Genomic DNA, 18,917 nt, shown 5'->3' on the forward strand with positions numbered 1-18,917 from the left:
TGCCAAAATTGTCTATAACAAATTGTTGTCTAGTTCCACTAAACATTACAACTTGTCTAATTCCTCGGAGGAAATGGACGATCAAGTGGATAGAATCATGGAAGTGAAAAGTGAACGGACCACTGATTCCACTAAATGTTGCTCCCTATCCAACATTGGAGATATGAAAATTGAGAGTTTGCAGAATCAGCTCATCTCTGATGTCCTAGGAAAGAAACGACAGACCATCAATGATATCAATGAAGGGAAAAGGATGATCAAGGACTTGTTATCCTCTAAAAAGGTCATACTTCTACTTGATGATGTCGACCAAAAGACTAAGCTGGATGCTCTTGTGGGAATGGGTAAATGCTGGTTTGGCAGTGGAAGTAAGGTTATTATTACCACAAGAAACAAAGAAGTTCTCAAAGATGTTGAGTTGAAGCATGAACTTACTGGAATGGATTTTGATCATTCTCTCCAACTATTCAGCAGACATGCATTTAGAAGTGATCATCCTCCGGCAGACTACGTCCCTCTCTCCAAAAAAGCGGTGAAAGTCTGTGGTCATCTTCCTTTGGCTCTTGAGATCGTAGGCTCATTTTTAGCTGGAAAAGACAGAAAATCTTGGGAGACCACATTAGAGAAGCTAGAAATTATTCCCGATGAAAATGTTGAAGAAAAGTTGAACATTAGTATCAATGCATTACAACCACATGCAAAGGAAATATTTCTCGATATTTGTTGCTTCTTCATTGGTTTTGATGCAAAAATTGTGAGGCACATGTGGAAAAGTTGTGGGTTTTTACCTGACTATTATTTGGATGTCCTCCAACAGATGTCGTTAATAAAGATTATAGAACGTGACCGATTGTGGATGCACAATCTGTTAAGAGACATTGGACGACATTTCGTTCGTCGGATTGGTACTTTTAGACCAGAGAAGCAAAGTCGAGTGTGGGATGAAGAACAAGCAAATGATATTCTCATGGCAAAGGTAAAGTGTGTGCAATGTTATTCCTATTAAGAGAGGGACGAGTTATACATGTTGATTTTGACTATTTGCTTTTTTCTTAATTAAGTCGTTACTTGTATGGTTACTATGATCACATGCTCATTTGTAAATCACATTGTAAATCAATTTGAAAGTGTAAACAAAATGTACATTCCTGAAGTATATTCAACTCAAATCTTTTTGATAGGCAATTATGTGATCACTAGGTTCCATTTTTTTTTTCGCTTTGGCAGGGTATAGAAAACATTGAAGCAATATGTCTCAAGTTTGACCATCAATCTCAACGCTTCTTAAAGAAGGATGAACTTGCAATTCTATCAAATTTAAGGTTTCTTCAAGTGGATTGTGGAGACTTGGATCTGAAAAATGTCCAGCATTTTTCTTTAACCAATCGGTTCCAAAGGAATCTATCCAACCTTCCAAAGTTGAGATGGCTCTCATGGCATAAATTTGTTCAGCGTTGTCCTTCAACCAAGCGGCCCATCTTTCCGAATTTGAGATATCTCTCATGGCATGAGTTTCCCATCTTTTTCCAGTTGACCACATTTTCCCTTATGAAGATAGTGATTCTTGATCTATCACAGAGTCAAATTACAAATGATTGGAAGGGATGGAACCACCTCAAGGTATGATATTATTTCAACATGAATTTGCTACATTAACTTTATTGTCCTATATCTCAAAATGATCCAGAATTAACCTCTTCTCTTCATTACAGACGGCAAAGAATTTGAAGGTTCTAAATTTGACTAAATGCATCAACTTGCGTAAAACCCCTAACGTTTCTGCTCATGAAAATTTAGAGCAATTGATCCTTCAAGGGTGTGAGGAATTGGTTCAAGTTGATAGATCTATTGGTAAGTTAAAGCAGTTAGTGTTTTTAAACTTGGGAGGTTGTAGGAAACTTCATACATTGCCGGACGAGATGGAGGGATTAGAAGCCTTGACAGAACTTCTTCTTGACGGAACATCTATTACCAAAATTCCTGCATGGAAAGGAATGAAGAAATTGGTAATCCTCAGTGCAAGTTCATGTGGATTATTGAGTGAATGCAATTTAGCCGGTTGCTCAACATCACTATTGTATCTTGACTTACCAAAAACAAGAGTTAGCCAACTTCCATTTGGAAATTTTGGTTCTCTTGTTGAGTTGAATCTTTCTAGGTCGAGGATACGAGAGTTACCCAATTCAATAGAGACAATGAAGAATTTGAGAGTACTAAGGATCTCTGGCACCAACTTAAAAAAGCTACCTAGCACCCTTGGGATGTTGGAGAAGCTTGAAGAGATTGATGCTTATGACTGTGAATCTTTGTGTGGGGAAATTCCAAGTGAGATTGGAAGACTATCATTTTTGAGAATCTTGAGATTAACAAAAACGAGAATTTCCGATATACCTAAGCTTCCTGAAAGTATGACCAATCTATACCTGAGCCATAATAAACAGATGAGTTGCCCAGATCTCTCGAACCTATCAAATTTGAGAAATTTGACGTTGGATTTGAAGTATCGAATGTCTTCCCATCTAGCTCCAAGCCTCAAATGGATCGGAGGTTTAAGAAAGCTAGAAACCTTGTGGTTGTGTTGTGATGGTTTGTTCACCGTCCCTTCAGATTTTAATCTCCTCTTGAAGCTCAGGCAACTTAAACTCTTCGTAAATAACCTAGAATGCCTACCTAAGCTTCCTCAGAATTTGTCATTCTTCGATATTTATGGGCTTGGACTAATGGAAAAGTCAATAAATCTTTCATATCTGGAGAAGTTGTTAGGATTGCACGTCTATAATTGTAGACAGCTAATGGAGATTCAAGGCCTCCAACATTTGAAAAACCTGCGAGGCCTTCGTCTTGTTCGTCTTCTATCGCTAGTGAAGTTGCTTGACCTGACCGGCTTGAAGAAGCTCCGGGAGCTTTACATAGAAGATTGTCCTAAAGTAGTTGAGGTTCGTGGTCAGCTAGAATCGTTGGACTTTCTCCATTTAAACCGCTGTGAAATGCTCGAAAAGTTGCCTGATCCACTATCCTTCAAGCATATAAAGGTATTGAGGATCAACAGCTGTGGGAAGCTCAAAGAGATTCAGGGCTTGGAATATTCGGAGAACTTGACTGTCTTACTAGTGAGCAATCTTCCGATGCTAGAGAAGTTGCTTGACCTGACCAACGCAAATGAGCTCAAGGATCTTCAGTTAAGGAATTGTTGTAATCTGATTGAGATTCGAGGCAGGCTAGAATCATTGGAGAGGCTTTTTATTAAAAGCTGCGGGTCCCTGCGAAAAGTTTCCTGAGCCTTCAAGCTTCAAGAAGCTAGAGAAAATGGCAATAGGAGAATGTGAGAGATTAGAGGAGATTCTGAAATCCGAAGAGTACAGAGATTTGAAAAAAGTGAGAATACCCTTGGCTGGATGTGAGATGAGTATAGATTACATCAAAAGCACGGTGGGAATCTTTACCCGATATGACGCGTATAGGTGGGACCCACTCTTGAGAAATTTCAACTTTCTCTCTCTGGTTTTTTGTTTCGTTTTTTCTCCCGTAGCTTTCTCTCTCTCTCTCTCTCTCTCTCTCTCCTCTCACATTCTTTCTCCTCTTCGCCTTCCTCCCTCATCAGGGACGACCTGAGCGAGAAGCTCGTCCAGAACCAGCAGCGACGGACTCCGACCGTCAAGGAAGCGACAGCGACCCCGAGCGGAAGCACGAGACGTGATTCGACCTGGCGGAGATCTCCCTCCGGGACTGCGACCCTGTCTTCTTGCCCGCCAATCTATTCCCACAAGGGGTTAATAGATCATGGTCTTCCTTTTCCATCTTGGTTGCAGCTGATTCAGGCCACCAAGGGTTCTTCCTTCTCTGCCATCTTCATTTGGTTTTCTTCATCTTCAGTTCTTCACCTGTATTCATTTTCTGGTAATTGTCTCTTTGCTGTTGCATGAATTGGGTCCGCGTGCAAATCTTTGATGCAATCAGTGATATATTAGGAAAAGATTTGGACGGATTGAGTTGTTCTTATTATTTTCAGTCATGAATTATCATGCATGCGCAATGAAAATAGCCTTTCCATGAACCCACTCGGCAGCTGACTCGATTGATTTTGTTCCATCTGCATCTAATCTTTGATAGCTTTAGCCTTAACCAAGTCACATTCTATTGAAGCACGTTGCAACTCCTGTGCGTCAGTTCACTTCTGCACCAATTAGAGAATTGATTTTTGCTCCTTAGGAAGTAGTTCAAAACATACATGGGAATCAGTTGTTCTTCTGAGCTTGTTAAGTCTAGCTAAAAGCGAATCATTGTCCTGGAAGGCATGAAAACTTACTATAATCGATTGGTTCTGGAATTTCTTTCTTCTTTTTTGGGGTCTGTTATGGTCCTACTTCTAAAATTGTTAGCGGTTGCAAGTAGTAATTAATCTCATCATGGAAGAAATTCATCGAGGACTCACGATGACTTGCTTCAGAATTCATTCACAGAGATTAATGTTCAATGTGTTGCATTCAGTGTCATGGATTCCATTAGACATCAGCTACCGTATTCACAGAATTATTGCAGATTCCCCATGAAAATCTCCACATTGAGGAAATGAAGAAGTAGGGGCAAAACATCTTGTAGCATGAACATAAACCTCACTAGTTAATGATCATGTGCAATGGTCACAAAGGTCCTTTAGTTTTGATAACTTACCATGTGCAACGGTCATAAAGGTCCTTTAGTTTTGATAACTTAGAACAGATTTCTACAGGGGCTTCTGAATGATTAATTACTGCTTTTCAAGTTTCAACAATTGAAATTATCAGTTGAGATTTAAGTTCTTGTCGTAGAAGTAGAGAATGTATGAATCTTCAGGGCAAAATTCTACGGTGCAGTGGGCTTGGAATTAATATGTGCTTGTAATTTTCTCAATATTCACATTTCCAAATCTCCCGTACCAATTAAATCCAAGAAGCTTGCGTTTATATGTGTTGAGGTATTCTTACGACAGTTACGGGCTTAAGGAAGCTCCATGATCCTTGGTGGATTGACAGGTTACGCCATCTGGAGTCCTTGGAGTTGCAAGCTCAGGAAACTTGTTCTCAATGTTTAAAGAACCTCAGGTTCTTGCCTAGGCTTCCCAGGAGTTTTGTCCGTCTTACATATCCTGCTTCGCCAGGGAATAAAGAACATCAATAAACCTTTCTAAATCCTGAGATAACTCTCAGATGTGACGGTTATTGGTCACATAAAGCTGAAAGAGTTGCAAAGCCTTGAAAAATTGGATGTGAGTTCAGATGGGCTTCATTTCTTATCATGAAGCTCTCCCTCGCAAGGGCTCACATGAATGCACACTTTAGAAGGTTAATTGATTTTTCTTACCATAACAGGATGATGTCCAAATTATTCATTCGACCAAAAAAAAAAAAGAAAAGCAAAGCAAAACAAAACAAAACAAAAGTGAACGACCTTACTTGAACAAGATGCGTCTTAATTGAAAATCCAACCACGCATTTTATTCGAGGAAGAATAATGTGACAATTTCTACATTAACTCTTTTGAGATTTTATTTGCTTTGACTTGTTTCATTCTAACCTTAACGGTTTTGTCCTTTAGCTTATGGGTAGCCACTTCACCTATTTGGTAATTCCACTCCAAAGTTGAGTGTGATTAGACTAGAATATTATTAACATGGGTTACCTTCTCAAAAAGTGTATGCCCGTATCCCAAAGACAAAATCATGAGATTCAGAATGAGATGGGTAAAAACAGATAATATTTCAAGTGAATTAAACCAAAAATGTCACAATAATCTAATGAAAAAGTGTTTGCCCAGACGGTTGAAGGACAAAACCATAAGACTCGAAATGGGATGGACCAAAATGAACATTAGCTCGGATTAATCCAAGAACATCACAAGAACTACCTTATGTCCGGTCTATTCATGATGAGACACTTAGTCCTTAGTTGGCTAAGAAGTAAATCAAGATTAGTTACTTCAGAGAAGTTGCTATTCTCTTAAAATCAAGGTTAGCTATTCCTCATGGGAGGGGGGCCATTGAAAAGCTATCGCATTTAATCTTACACGGATCCAATTTTCATTCTCTAGAATTGCTTTTTGCATTTTTTTTTATGATGAGTTACAATTAAAATAATCAAAATTACTAGATGGGAATTTATGTTTGATTTGTAAATAACTCGGTTATAAAATTGACTTGTCATATATTAAACTTATAACTATAGTTGATAAAGCAATAAGTTGTATAGATTATAAATATGACCAATCATTATTTAATGACTTACAACAAGATATTAAATCCATGACACATTTTAATTTGTAGCTTAGATTTACTCATAATCAAAAATACAATTTATGGTTACGAGTCTAATTTATATATTGTCATGCGGAAATTACCATTTTGCCACTGCAACTTTGTCTTCCTTCTTCATATGAGCGCTTTCAACATATTCCCGCCCGTCTGGCTGAAGGGGGGAAGCATATAACGGTCAACAGAAACTCCCCATCGCATTCGATTTGCACCTTTGCGAATCTTCTCCGACAGAGTTCGCTTCGTGCGATGATATGATGGAATGGCGAGGCATGCGCGGGTCAAGGCTCTGGCGGGCGACCTCTCCTTCGCCACCTCGACCCTGTTCGCCAAGCTCCTGGACGGCTGTGGCCTGTCCAAGTCAGCGCGCCACACACGCCGTGTCCACGCTCGGATCATCAAGACCCCGTTCTCCGCCGAGGTTTTTATCCAGAACCGGCTCATCGACGTCTACGCGAGATGCGGGTGCCTCGACGACGCCCGCAGGGTGTTCGATAGAATGCCTGAGAAGAATACCTTCACATGGAACGCGATCTTAGGCGGGTTGATCAGATCGGGGTCTCTTGATGAAGCGGAAAAGATATTTGGGTCAATGCCAGAACCCGACCAGTGCTCGTGGAATTCGATGCTCTCAGGTTATGCGCAGCATGAAAGATTCGAAGAAGCCCTGCAATGTTTTCGTAAGATGCATAGGGAGAATTATGTGCTTAATGAGTACTCATTTGGTAGTGCGCTTAGCGCATGTGCTGGGTTAGCAGATATGCATATGGGCCAACAGATTCAGGCTTTGATATCGAAGTCCGAGTGCTCGTCTGATGTTCATATGGGCTCTGCTCTTATCGACATGTACTCCAAGTGTGGGAACGTGGCTTGTGCACAGAGGGCTTTTGATGAAATGAGTTCTCGAAACATAGTTTCTTGGAACAGCTTGATTACGTGTTATGAACAAAATGGTCCAGCCAGTGAAGCTCTTGAGGTTTTTGTGAGCATGATGGATTGTGGGTTCAAAATAGATGAGGTTACTTTAGCCAGTGTGGTCAGTGCCTGCGCTAGCTTGTCAGCACTTAAGGAAGGGATGCAAATTCATGCCCGTGTTGTAAAATGTGACAAATTTAGGAATGATGTTTTAGGAAATGCATTGGTTGATATGTACAGTCCAGTTCCCCCTCCCTTCTCGACCAGACGAAGGAGATATGAATTCCATTCAGGCGGGTAAGGGCTTGGCTTGACCCTGTGTCCTCTCCTGGTCGGGTCGGAGGCGAAGACTGGCAAAGTTCATCATTCAGCGGTGGGGTCTTCATAGAAAAGAAGGCCTCGCCCAACGAATGGCAGATTTGGATGGAGTCTCGCTCATAGATAGAGGAAGAGTACGCGCGCTAGCGCGCTACGGCTTACGAAGTTGATCGGATCAGATAGCCCTTCGGGCAACCAACCAAACCCGCCACATCCAATTCCGATCAACAACTTGGAGGTATGGCTGAGTGGCTGAAGGCATTGGTTTGCTAAATCGACATACAAGAAGATTGTATCATGGGTTCGAATCCCATTTCCTCCGGCACGGAAGTGGAACGGGCGGGCGAAATGACGTGAGAGAAAGAACCTCTTGGTGGAGTCCCTAGGAGGACAGAATAGCACTACTTAGTGACTAGGAGCGGAGAGCCCGTTGCGCGTTGTTTTTGTTTGACCGGCCTATCTTCTTTCTATAAGCAAGCTCCCTCCGGCCGTCCAGCCCCTGGACGGCTCTCGGTTCTTGAGCATGTTGGGAGATTAGGCGGCAGTTGAAAGAGCTGCTCGAAAGCTTGACGAACAAGCTAAAAAAGCCCTAACTATTTGATTAGTAAAGGGCTTTTTCCCTTACTAGTCAAGGGGCGCTATTCGATGAATCAAACAGACTTTAGGAAAGTGGTTCAGGTAGCTCAGCTGGTTAGAGCAAAGGACTGAAAATCCTTGTGTCAGTGGTTCGAATCCACTTCTAAGCGGGCGAAGGGTCCAAAGGAAAGGTAGCCGGGAGCGAGACGGATTTGGAAATTCAAGTGAAAGAGGAAGCCAAAAAATGGGAGCGCTCTTGCACTATGGTGGATCTATATGCTTCGGAGGGTGAAACGAGGTGTAGCGCAGTCTGGTCAGCGCATCTGTTTTGGGGTACAGAGGGCCATAGGTTCGAATCCTGTCACCTTGATGTGATGGGCCGAAGTGCCAGCCCAGCCCGTCGCCAGTCGGCGGGCGAAAAGCGCACATAACAGATAGAATCCTAAAATGAAATCTCCTATTCGAGCTGTGAAGCGGCTTATTTCGATATTTTCCATTTTCCGTAGATTCATTCTTGTATTTTTTCCCCTGCTCTGTAGGAATTTACATATAATTTCGATTTCGAATCATCGTTGATGATGATTTTTTTTTTATCACTGCCTAGGCCGAGGCCCTGTTCTGCTTACTACAATTAGTGTAGCACCTTTTTTTTTTTTCAGGGCTTACTTCGGAGAGTACCGCTGATATTGTTTGAGTATAATCCTGGTATCTTTCTACAATCGTGTTTGTGGCTCCTCTTGCTGCGGAGCCTCTGTGCTGTTGGTTTTCCCCTGCCGGGTAACGGTCCTTGAATATTCTCAGGTTCCGATTGTCGACAAAAAAACCAGCTAAGTTATTTTTTCCTTCCTCCAGTAGGTTAGGCAATAAGTTTTGCAAAGTCCAACAGGCATTACTAGCATGCCCGTGGTACCTGTGGAATCAACTGTATGCGTTTCGGTGAAAGTTCGTGGGTTTGGTGTAGTGAAAGAGAACAAGTAGCTTCAGTTTCTGAACAGGGCAAGCATACCTAGGAAATCGAGATTGGGATCCCATTGATCCAGCGGAAGCAACGGCTAGGGCATGGACAATAACAGATCCTTTTCCATAGCCGGGGCCCGCGAGCTTTTTAGTAAGGTAAATTCATCGTTTTTCGCTCGTCTTTCATGCGTGCCTGTATGAATTGCATAAGTAATTTTGTTTTGGCGGTGGAGAAGTACAGAAGTGAACAGTGTGTTAGTATTTAGTTGTGCGAAGGGCTCTACTCTAGCAGAAAGGTGAATTGGGATGTAATATATGTATTGATATATGTAATGTACATAGCATCCCAATTCTATTTCTTTGCTTCATCTATTTAATTTGTCTTGATTCCAATCAATCTAAAACAATCGAAAGGCAATTCTTAATAGTACGCTTCGAATTCCTAGATTTCGAATTATTTTCAATACGAATCCCTGTATCCATCGAAAGAATAAAATCCATGGGCGAAGGGGGTAGGCATATAGTATATTAATAAATGAAAATAGATTCATTTTCTTTTAGCATTCCGAAGAAGTAATTGATTGAGCAGTTAACAGATGATCCAAGAAGTTCTCTAGAAATTTCTTCGGATTTCGAAAAGGAATAAAAAAACCCACCATTTTATTTAAACTCTTGAACCATGATATGAAATGAGTCAATAAAGCCTAAGTATAGCATAAATAAGATTTCTAAAATAAAAAAACAAGTGGTAAAGTAAGTGCGCAATATGTGACTTGCCAAGGTAAGATCTTATTATGCATAGTCTATCCTTGGACAACCACTATGTATATGTTGTTTCCCATAGAAGGTACGTATCCACTTAATATAATAACCGAACGTTTTTCTCTTAATAAAAAGGGAAAGAAAAACAAATAAAAATAAAATAAAAAGGAAAAAGGCTTTGCAAAACGATCTATAAAACAATCGATACAGTTTGATTCCTCGCCTCAATTAGTAGTACCTCTAGAGTCCACTTCTTCCCCATACTACAAGTGAAAGAGAAAATGTAAAGACTACCATTAAAGCAGCCCAAGCAAGACTTACTATATCCATGTAAATTATGTCCCCTATCTCTATGAAGGAATTATTCCATTATTGTTCACTAATAATAGTGGAATCACTGGCGTAGAGTCAAAAAGGGATTCTGACCCAACACCATTGATCAAAGGCTCTAATAAATCTGCTTCTAAAATATTCTTATAGGATATTATTTTTCTAGTAGAATCGGAAAACGTTAAGCACAAGCAAAATACGCAGTGACCCATTTAGAAGTATCAGGGGAATCTTCCTAGATGTAGGAATAATAATACCTATTCTTTCTTTTCTTGTCTTTATCTTTAATGAAATAAAAGGTATAAAAATATGAAAAATAGAATGTCAAGATAGATCGTTATCTATCACATACTTTTATTTCCCATTTGATCTAATTCTTACTGTCTAAGGATTGTCTCTGTGAAACAATCGGAGGACCGCCTATTCCATTCTTGACTAGGGTTTATTGAAAAGAAAGAATTTCTTTTTTCATTTAATAAAGCCAATTTTCCATCGAATTGTTATTGGATACCGAGGACTTAGAGACTCTCCTGAGTCTGTATAGAAAGTATCTTCAGCCCTTTCCACAACCACTCATTCGATTTTCCGTCGGGCTATCCAATCTAATTCAGGACCCGGTAATTAAACACTACATTAGTAGTTTAAGAGAAAAAGTCATTCTTTATATGAGAGCCCTTCCACCACTAGAATCTGTCCTTGAATCCTAGAGGCAAGGATTTAGAGCACTTTAGCTTTCGAGAGCCAAACTTCCAGATGTTTAGAACCAAGCCAGCAAGTCTCCTTTTCCTCTTAGTGTGAGCAAGCCAGGTAGAGATCTAGTTCTAGTTATCAATAAAATAGTTATAAAGCTAGTTTTAAGCAGGCCAGTCTAAGTTTGACTTTCTTTTTATGTCGCTGGGATTCCGGGTGCCAGCCATCCCTAAGGAGTTTCAGTCTAGGATTTCTTACCCCAGAGTTTCTCCTATTTTCTTTGCAGAAAGTGGGTTTGTCTAGTTCTTCTCTTCTCGCTGAGATGGGAGTTTGATTACATACTGTCCTATAATAGACCTCTCTCTTTCCCTGGGTAAAGTTAGAGATAGATTGATTTTCCCTAACCTAATAGGATACGCTTTTCCTTGTATTTATAGAATAGGTTTCTGCTTTCCTTTCGTATCCCGCTACCCTCTCAAAAAGGACCTAAGATAAGATGGTGGGATTGTAGCTGCATACTTATCCCAATGCACTCCCTCTACTTGTTTGTTAGTGGAGTTCTTTCATCCCTCTTATTTATTCCGGGCTGTACCATTAGAAAGCCTGCCAGTCTCTTACAAGCCATCGGGGTAAAGTGCCTAAGCTAGTTCCCTTCCAGTCCAAGGGTAAAAAAAATCCATAAGGCAAGTTATCGAGCCAGATTTAGGAAGCAGAAAAGGTAAATCCAGGTAGAGTTGCTTTTATTCGTTCAGCCAGTTCCATCCCTTGAGAGAGAAATTCCTAATCTTTGCGAGCCATTTCCGGGCCTTCTCGCTAGGAGTTCTATTACAATGTAATCTAAGTGCTCCAGAATTAGTGAGGCCAGAGCAGTTTTTGATAGAATGCCTACCAGAAATATAGTGTCAGCCACTTCCATGGTGAGCGGGTATGCAAAAGCAGCCAGTCTCAAAACTGCAAGAGCAATGTTCACGAGGATGATGGAGAAGAATGTAATTTTTTGGAATGCCCTCATTGCAGGGTATACCCAGAGAGGGAAGCCATTGAGCCGACGCACTACACATTTGGAAATTTGCTTAATGCGTGGGCAAATCTAGCTGATTTGCAGTTGGGCCAGCAGGCTCATGCTCATGTCTTGAAGCATGGATTGCGCTTTCACTCTGGAGAAGAAGCAGATATTTTTGTTGGAAATTCTCTTAGAGACATGTACGTTAAATGTGGAGCTGTGGAAGATGGTTTATGGGTGTTTAAGAATATGTTGGAGAGGGACAAGATGTCATGGAATGCCATAATTGTCGGATATGTGCAGAACGGTTATGGAATAGAGGCGCTTGAAATATTCAGGAAAATGTTGGTATCTGGCGAGAGACCAGACCATGTCCCCATGATCGGGGTTCTATGTGCATGCAGCCATGCAGGGCTGGTCGAAGAGGGGCACCATTATTTCAAGTAGACAGTCAAGGAGTATGATCTGGCACCAGTAAAGGACCATTATACGTGCATGGTTGATTTGCTCGGCCGAGCTGGTGGTCTCAGTGAAGCTAAGGACTTAATAGAGACAATGTCCATGCAATCCGATGCTGTCGTCTGGGGTTCACTGCTTGCAGCCTGCAAAGTTCATAAGGATATAACACTAGGAAAGTATGTAGTGGAGAAGCTCTTAGAGATCGACCCTTCGAACTCCAGACCTTATGTTCTGCTTTCAAACATGTACGCAGAACGTAAAAAATGGGGCAAAGTTGTCAGAATGAGGAAGCTGATGAGGCAACGGGGAGTAGTCAAGCAGCCTGGTTGTAGCTGGATAGAAATTCAGGGTCAAGTTCATGTCTTCATTGTCAAGGACAAGAGGCACCCTCAGAAGGGTGATATTTATTCTTTGTTAAAGTCTCTCTTAGGACAGATGAAGCGAGATGGGTATGTTGCCAGTACGGATGACTACAATGCCCATGAGGAGCTGAGTGAATCGAACTTGATGTCTTATGAAATGGAAATGCCGGTTGATGCCGCTGTTTGTTAGTTCATGGAGAGTCATCATCCTTCAATTTCTCTTCATCATTCATACCATAGTAACATTTGATAAAATGCGTGAGCAGAAGAGCTCTCTTCTCTGTCTAATGTGCACTGTTGTTTGGCCGAGTTTCACTGGCACTGTTGGGTTGTAGCTGACACGATGCAAACACAAGTCTATTTGGCCATAAGAAGCAGATCTGCATGAGGGTAGAGCGTACCACAGCTAATTGGTGTGGTTGGTGTTATACAAATTAACCCACAGGAGATTGACGGTTCAGAGAGAGGAGACATTTTATTTCCACAGATAGATCAATAGACCGCAACGTCCTCCCGGAGGAACAGCAGAGTAGAAGAAAATTCACCTGCTTGACGGAACAGTAGAATAGGAGAAGAATTCACCTGCTCAAGAGACTGGTATTTGAGAGATTCCAAAAAGACACTTGTGCCGAGGTCAAGCAAGCATTCTGCCGTTGGAGATGTGAAGCTGCTAATCTTGGTGCAAGTCAAACATGGAGATGACTTTTGTGTGTCAGTAGTAGGTAATTTCCACAAATTATCAGAGCCTGTTGTTTTAAATGAATACGCAAGGGAATTTTGATTCAAACAGTGAGGAAAGCAAGTTGAAGGACAAGATCCTAGGAATGACCAACAAGCCAGCAAGAAAACTGACGATCTCTAAATGAACTCAAATTAGAACTTTCTGCTTTTTACGTAATTTTCTTTTCACAAACCAACTCATCTCAAATAACTAGGATCGATTGAATTGTGAACCCTGCCAAAAATACAGAACCAGATCATCAAATGACTGACCAGGTCAGGTCGGTTCGGTTCTCTTGTTTTTTCTTTTCATATGCACGATACAGTAAAATGAAAATAGAGGCGGTTTTCAACCCATCGCATTCAAAGAAATTATATGCAATACGCCAGAATCTCTTTTCTGCCTGCTCTCTCGACATGAGTACCATCGCAGAATTAGTTCTGCAGTACAAAGAAACTTAAAATGAAAAAATAAAAACAAAAAGAATGAAACTACAAAAAATAATAGAATTTTCACTCCTAAGCCAGACTGGCTCGCTTCCAGTTACTAATCCATCGTCATGGGTCGACATTCCAGATATAAAGCGAGTGGAAAAGGCTTCGACTCAGAATTTCCTTTCCACATCAATGCAGTGTTATCTGAAAGTGGATAGATGCAGCAGTATGACAGGCTTGGCGATAACAGCAAAGAATAAGCTTCTGTAGCAAATTCAATTCAAAGCGTGAGAATGACATTCTCATTATGCAGATAGAGATATTGCAGCAAAATCACCTACCACTAACGAGTAGTCAAGGAAAGTGCTCATCAAACCCAAAAATTGGCATGGAATAATAAGCTCAAGCAAAGGCGTAAAAACATGGGTGAGCCTGGTTCAGTCTTCCTGACATAAGAAGAGATCAAATTCAGGATAGGGTATAATGAAATGATTAGCTGTGAAATGGATTAAATAGGGCTCGCAGGGCTTAGAAAGGTAGGATTTCTAGGGAAGGCTTCATGCAAAGCAAACAGTAACAGCGTTGGAAGAAATCTGGTAATGTATTTAAATATATTGCCACTTGTGCAAGTAGATGGACAGACAAACCCAAAGTTCAGTTCATCGACATATAAATTTGCAGACAAAATACTGACAGAAAAACGGCATGGATCATGAAGCTTTCAGAGCAAGAGTCTTGCCCCCACCATGGTCATCAATGGAAGGAAATGCTGAATAAAATTTTTTGCCTGTTCTGCTTCTCAAAATTAGACACAATTTCATCAATCGATTCCTCCCGGGACTCGGCTGCTTCTATCTGTGGACCAGAAATTACAATAAGCAATTTCTCAGCATACAGAAATTAAGCATACTATCATCAATACATAAAGCACAGCCAGTCAAAGACCTCTCGACAAAGATCTAAAGCAAGCTGAGCTCCCGTTGCTGCCTCCTCATGGTTGTCCTTGACCTCCAAGTTAATCAGAAGTACAGTCTTCATAAGAATCTGCTCTCGGTCGTTGAGATCTGCACAAAATGCATTCGATGTCTTGTCAACATTCCATGGCCAAGATGTCGTATTTATTCCATACATAGGTAAAGGTCATATTTCTCCCTAAGATCTAGTTAGAACAAAACTTCTTTTTTACTTCGAAAAACATTGATCAGTCAAATTTGCCGACAAAAGGGGAAGAGTGGATGACCAGAATTGTATGGAGTCGAGTTGGCTGGGGCTTGGACAAATCAACTTCTTTTGCGGTTCTGTTTTTTACACGCGTGCTATATGATCTCTGCGCCTCCTCGCTTTCGGCCTTCCACCTGACATTTATTGCGAAGATTTTCGCAATATGGTCGAGATAGTTTAGTGGTTTTATGGGAGCGTCGAAACAAAATTCTGGAAGCTCGTTCCCAAATGGATCTTCCTTCAGTAATTCGACATATACAGGACATCTACCATGAGTTGTGATGGAACGTTGCTCGTAGTCACGAGTTGTGAACAACGACCCTCCAAAATGGACTCCTCCCCCCTTACTTCAAGTGAACATTGATGCAAGACTCTCATGCCTCCATTGCCGCTTTGGCCAGAGATCATAGAGGTCATGTGTACCGCAAACCTTGTGTCTAGAACTTACGCTTCCTCTGCTCTCCATGCTGAGGGAAACGTTGATTCATTAGCAACTCAAATGGCTTCTGAACAGGTTGGAGAGATGTCTATTTTGAAAGAGTTTCCGTTACCTGCGTATGAGAAATAAATTGGGTCAAAGCCATATATATATCATCTGGAATATTTCAACTGTAGCTATTTTTGAAGACTCGTTGTAAATTTTTTGGTGCTTTATTCCTTTGTGTCCAAATGCAGCTTTTGAAATTAAGACCTAATTCTTCTCTATGAATTTATTGGGAATAAGTCTAACATAATCCATCTCAAATACATAATATGTATGAGTTCTATATTTTTAGGTTTAACGTATGTAAAATTGTAATGCGTTTGGGATGAGTAGCAAGTCCTTACCTTCCTGCAGGTGCATGGCACGTGAAGGTGAGTAGACTCTTTAATAAAACTCTTCCTTCGGTTCTGGCATCTTTATCCGCTTCTTAGCATTTGATCCGCAACAATTTCAATGTATTAAATTTTAAACTGAGGCGATTTTATCGATTTCATTCGAATAGAACTCTTTAAATCATTGAATTCTTAAATTTAGCCCATTTGAGCCTTAAACCCTATGCAACTCAGACACATTTTTGCTCGGCAGTCGTTGAAATTTTCATGTGTCTTACATGTGCCATGCATAGTGCATGTGCTCTACGTGTGTCATGCATGATGTGCTATGCACATCTTCCCAAAAGGGTTATTGACTAAGGTTTATGTTTTTCACGTAATTTTCCAATTTATACTTAGATTAGAATTAGGATTTTCAGTACCTCTTTTGGAAGTCGTTGTATTTCTCTGCTCCCAAGGGAGATCCAAGATATACTCTCTTTTCTAATGAACGTAATGAGATTCTATAGCCGATTAAAAAATGATTGTCGATTACCTTCCACGTATATTGTAACCTTTTCGGAGCTTTATCAATTTCTAGATGATATAACTTTTAGAGTTCAAAGGTATGCATGTTTTGCAGAAAGTAGATAATTTGAAAAGGATTTTGCTAAAACAATTATTTATATCACTTACAAAAATGAACAAACAAAATTTATTTTTATTATCCATGAAATTATTTAGACATAAACTGTTGTCCACAATAAAAATATTTTTTATTAGCTAATTATTTAACGTGATACAAGTAATCATTTTTAAGAAATTGTTTCCAAATTATTTATTTTTTCATGAAACAAACATACCATAAAGACCTAACTCTAGTCTTTATAAGTTTACAATGAATAATATAGTCCATCTCAAAGACTTAAAAGTATGGATTCTACCTTTGTAGATTCAACTTATGTTGAATTTAAATGGGCCTAGGGTGTCACCTACAACAAAAGAACGGTTTTCATCGTCATTAAAAGAATATCAATCAATATAATTATATGATTTCCAAACTAATAACATGCATTAAATTCTCGTCTATTAGAACTCTGGTGGTTTGCGCCAACAAATCATTGGCAAGTCAACGGCCGGCCTTGATCTCGATTACATCAAAAGTCAACGATAGGCTTTAAGTACACCTGCAACTCGCAAGTCTATCTACCTGGAAGAGCATTGCACGCAAGGGCCAGCGGGCCATCTTGTGAAAAGTCTTTCTTCAACGGAGCTCAAACCCAAGGACGATTGATTTGGGGGATCTTTGTCTGCTTCTTAGCATTTGATCCGGACTCTTCATCTTCACTCCTCCGTCTTTGGTAATCTCCTCTCATTCATTGCCTTTTTTTCCATTAATTTGATGAAAACGATAGAGGGACTCTCCTATCGGTATTAGTTCTTTCCATGGTTGACTCCATGATCGATCGCTACAATTTATATCTAACACCAACAGTTTTAGCATAATGCTAGTCACGTGTAAACCCTGCTCATCTGCTTCCATCTATGCAATAGTCAGGCCTCAGATCTTGAAACACAATCCCACTCTTATACATCAGCTTGTTAATATACTCAGACGTTTATGTAATTCAGGACTGAATTTACACTCTTTAGGAACCGGCCAGCACCCAAAGCTGAATTAGTTAGAATTAGGATCGGTTGATTTCATTTGTTTGACAGTGGAGACAAATTAGTGCATTATTGTCTGGTAAATAAGCAGTAAGAAAGAACGCTCCTAGACGGAAAATTGATACCTTCAACTCTGTATTTGACAGAAGCGACAAACTGAAAGAGTATATAATGTTGCACTCTGTGGCAAACCGGAACTCTCAGCTTTTGTGAAATGCAGCTTTCATCCCTCCAGGCCATGTGTTCAAACTTATTTACTGGAAAAACAGTTATTGCGTCCATGCTTCTTTTTTCTGTTGAAATTTTATTAACTCCATAAGTAATTAGTAATCCGCTCCTCTTCCTTCTGATATGATGATACTTTCTGGCAGATGTGAACAATAGCCTCATGCCTAAGAAATGGAGAAATTAATGGCTTTAATGCCACTTTGTTTGGAATTAAATAAAATAAAATTTATTTTTCTATTAAAAGTTGAAATATTATTTAGATTTCAAAAAATTATGAAAAATTAATACAAATTTACGTGTTAACATCTAACTATTGGGAAAGTTTTCGGACTTTGAAATAGAGTTAAAGTGCGTGGGCAGTGTAAATTAAATGGAGCAAAAAAAAAAAAAATTAAAAGTCAATCCAAATTGATATAGTTTAATTTAATTTAATTTTTATTGATTACCTTCGCTTTCTGTGAAAGAAAAACAGTGTAACACCTATTACTATATCAATTACCAAATGCTCACATAAACATAAATATTGTTGGATGATGATTAATGAAATTTTCATGCATAAAAATATTGTGCATATCCCTCCATTGCATTGTATTTTGTATGATAAAAAAAAGATTAAATGCGTAAATGAACCAAAGCATTAACAAAATCAAATTGAGCGAGGACTCACATTACTTTCAATCGGTGGATTCCCAAGAAAGCTAACAAAAATGTAGGTAGCAAAATGAAACAAAGACTCATTTATTGATTGTATTAACAAAAAAAAAAACTTTGAGAATGTAATGAAAAAAAGATACCAATTTTAAAAATAGTATTTGCAATATGACTGCATTTTCTTCATAATATAGATATTTGATAGCATTATATCTCGATACTAGAAATTTAAATTAATTTACGTGTCGTTGTTTTAAAAATTAAGAATATTATAATGGTATAGTTTTTAATTGATTAAATAGCATCAACATATTAATCTATTTTTCTTATTTAACTTTAATCATAGACAATATATAAAAATAAGTTAAGTTGACTTATATTTTGTAATTCGTCATTATTAATATTTTCATGATTATATATATATATATATATATATATATATATATATATATTATGTTGGATTCTCGTATGGGACTCCTCGGTCGGCAAATAGGAGGTATCGCGATTCCTGATGCTAGCTCAACTATTTGACTTTCCGAAT

At 39.4% G+C, this 18,917-nt stretch overlaps 1 protein-coding gene, 2 non-coding genes and 1 pseudogene across 3 annotated transcripts; all 4 read left to right on the forward strand.

The window, feature by feature from the left end:
• Window positions 1-73: 73 nt before the first annotated feature.
• Window positions 74-3,278, forward strand: LOC139884933 (disease resistance protein Roq1-like). The gene is made up of 3 exons (XM_071868900.1): window positions 74-976; window positions 1,228-1,620; window positions 1,713-3,278. The coding sequence occupies exons 1-3, from the start codon at window positions 74-76 to the stop codon at window positions 3,276-3,278; spliced, it is 2,862 nt and encodes a 953-aa protein (XP_071725001.1).
• A 3,270-nt stretch (window positions 3,279-6,548) lies between these two features.
• Window positions 6,549-12,848, forward strand: LOC139884929 (pentatricopeptide repeat-containing protein At2g13600-like; annotated as a pseudogene).
• On the forward strand, window positions 8,192-8,265 carry TRNAF-GAA (transfer RNA phenylalanine (anticodon GAA)). Its single transcript has one exon. It is a non-coding gene; the product is annotated as a tRNA-Phe (tRNA).
• On the forward strand, window positions 8,390-8,465 carry TRNAP-UGG (transfer RNA proline (anticodon UGG)). The gene has a single exon. It is a non-coding gene; the product is annotated as a tRNA-Pro (tRNA).
• Window positions 12,849-18,917: the final 6,069 nt, after the last annotated feature.

The sequence above is a fragment of the Rutidosis leptorrhynchoides genome, unplaced genomic scaffold (assembly GCF_046630445.1).
Source record: "Rutidosis leptorrhynchoides isolate AG116_Rl617_1_P2 unplaced genomic scaffold, CSIRO_AGI_Rlap_v1 contig624, whole genome shotgun sequence".
Classification (NCBI taxonomy): Eukaryota; Viridiplantae; Streptophyta; class Magnoliopsida; order Asterales; family Asteraceae; genus Rutidosis; species Rutidosis leptorrhynchoides.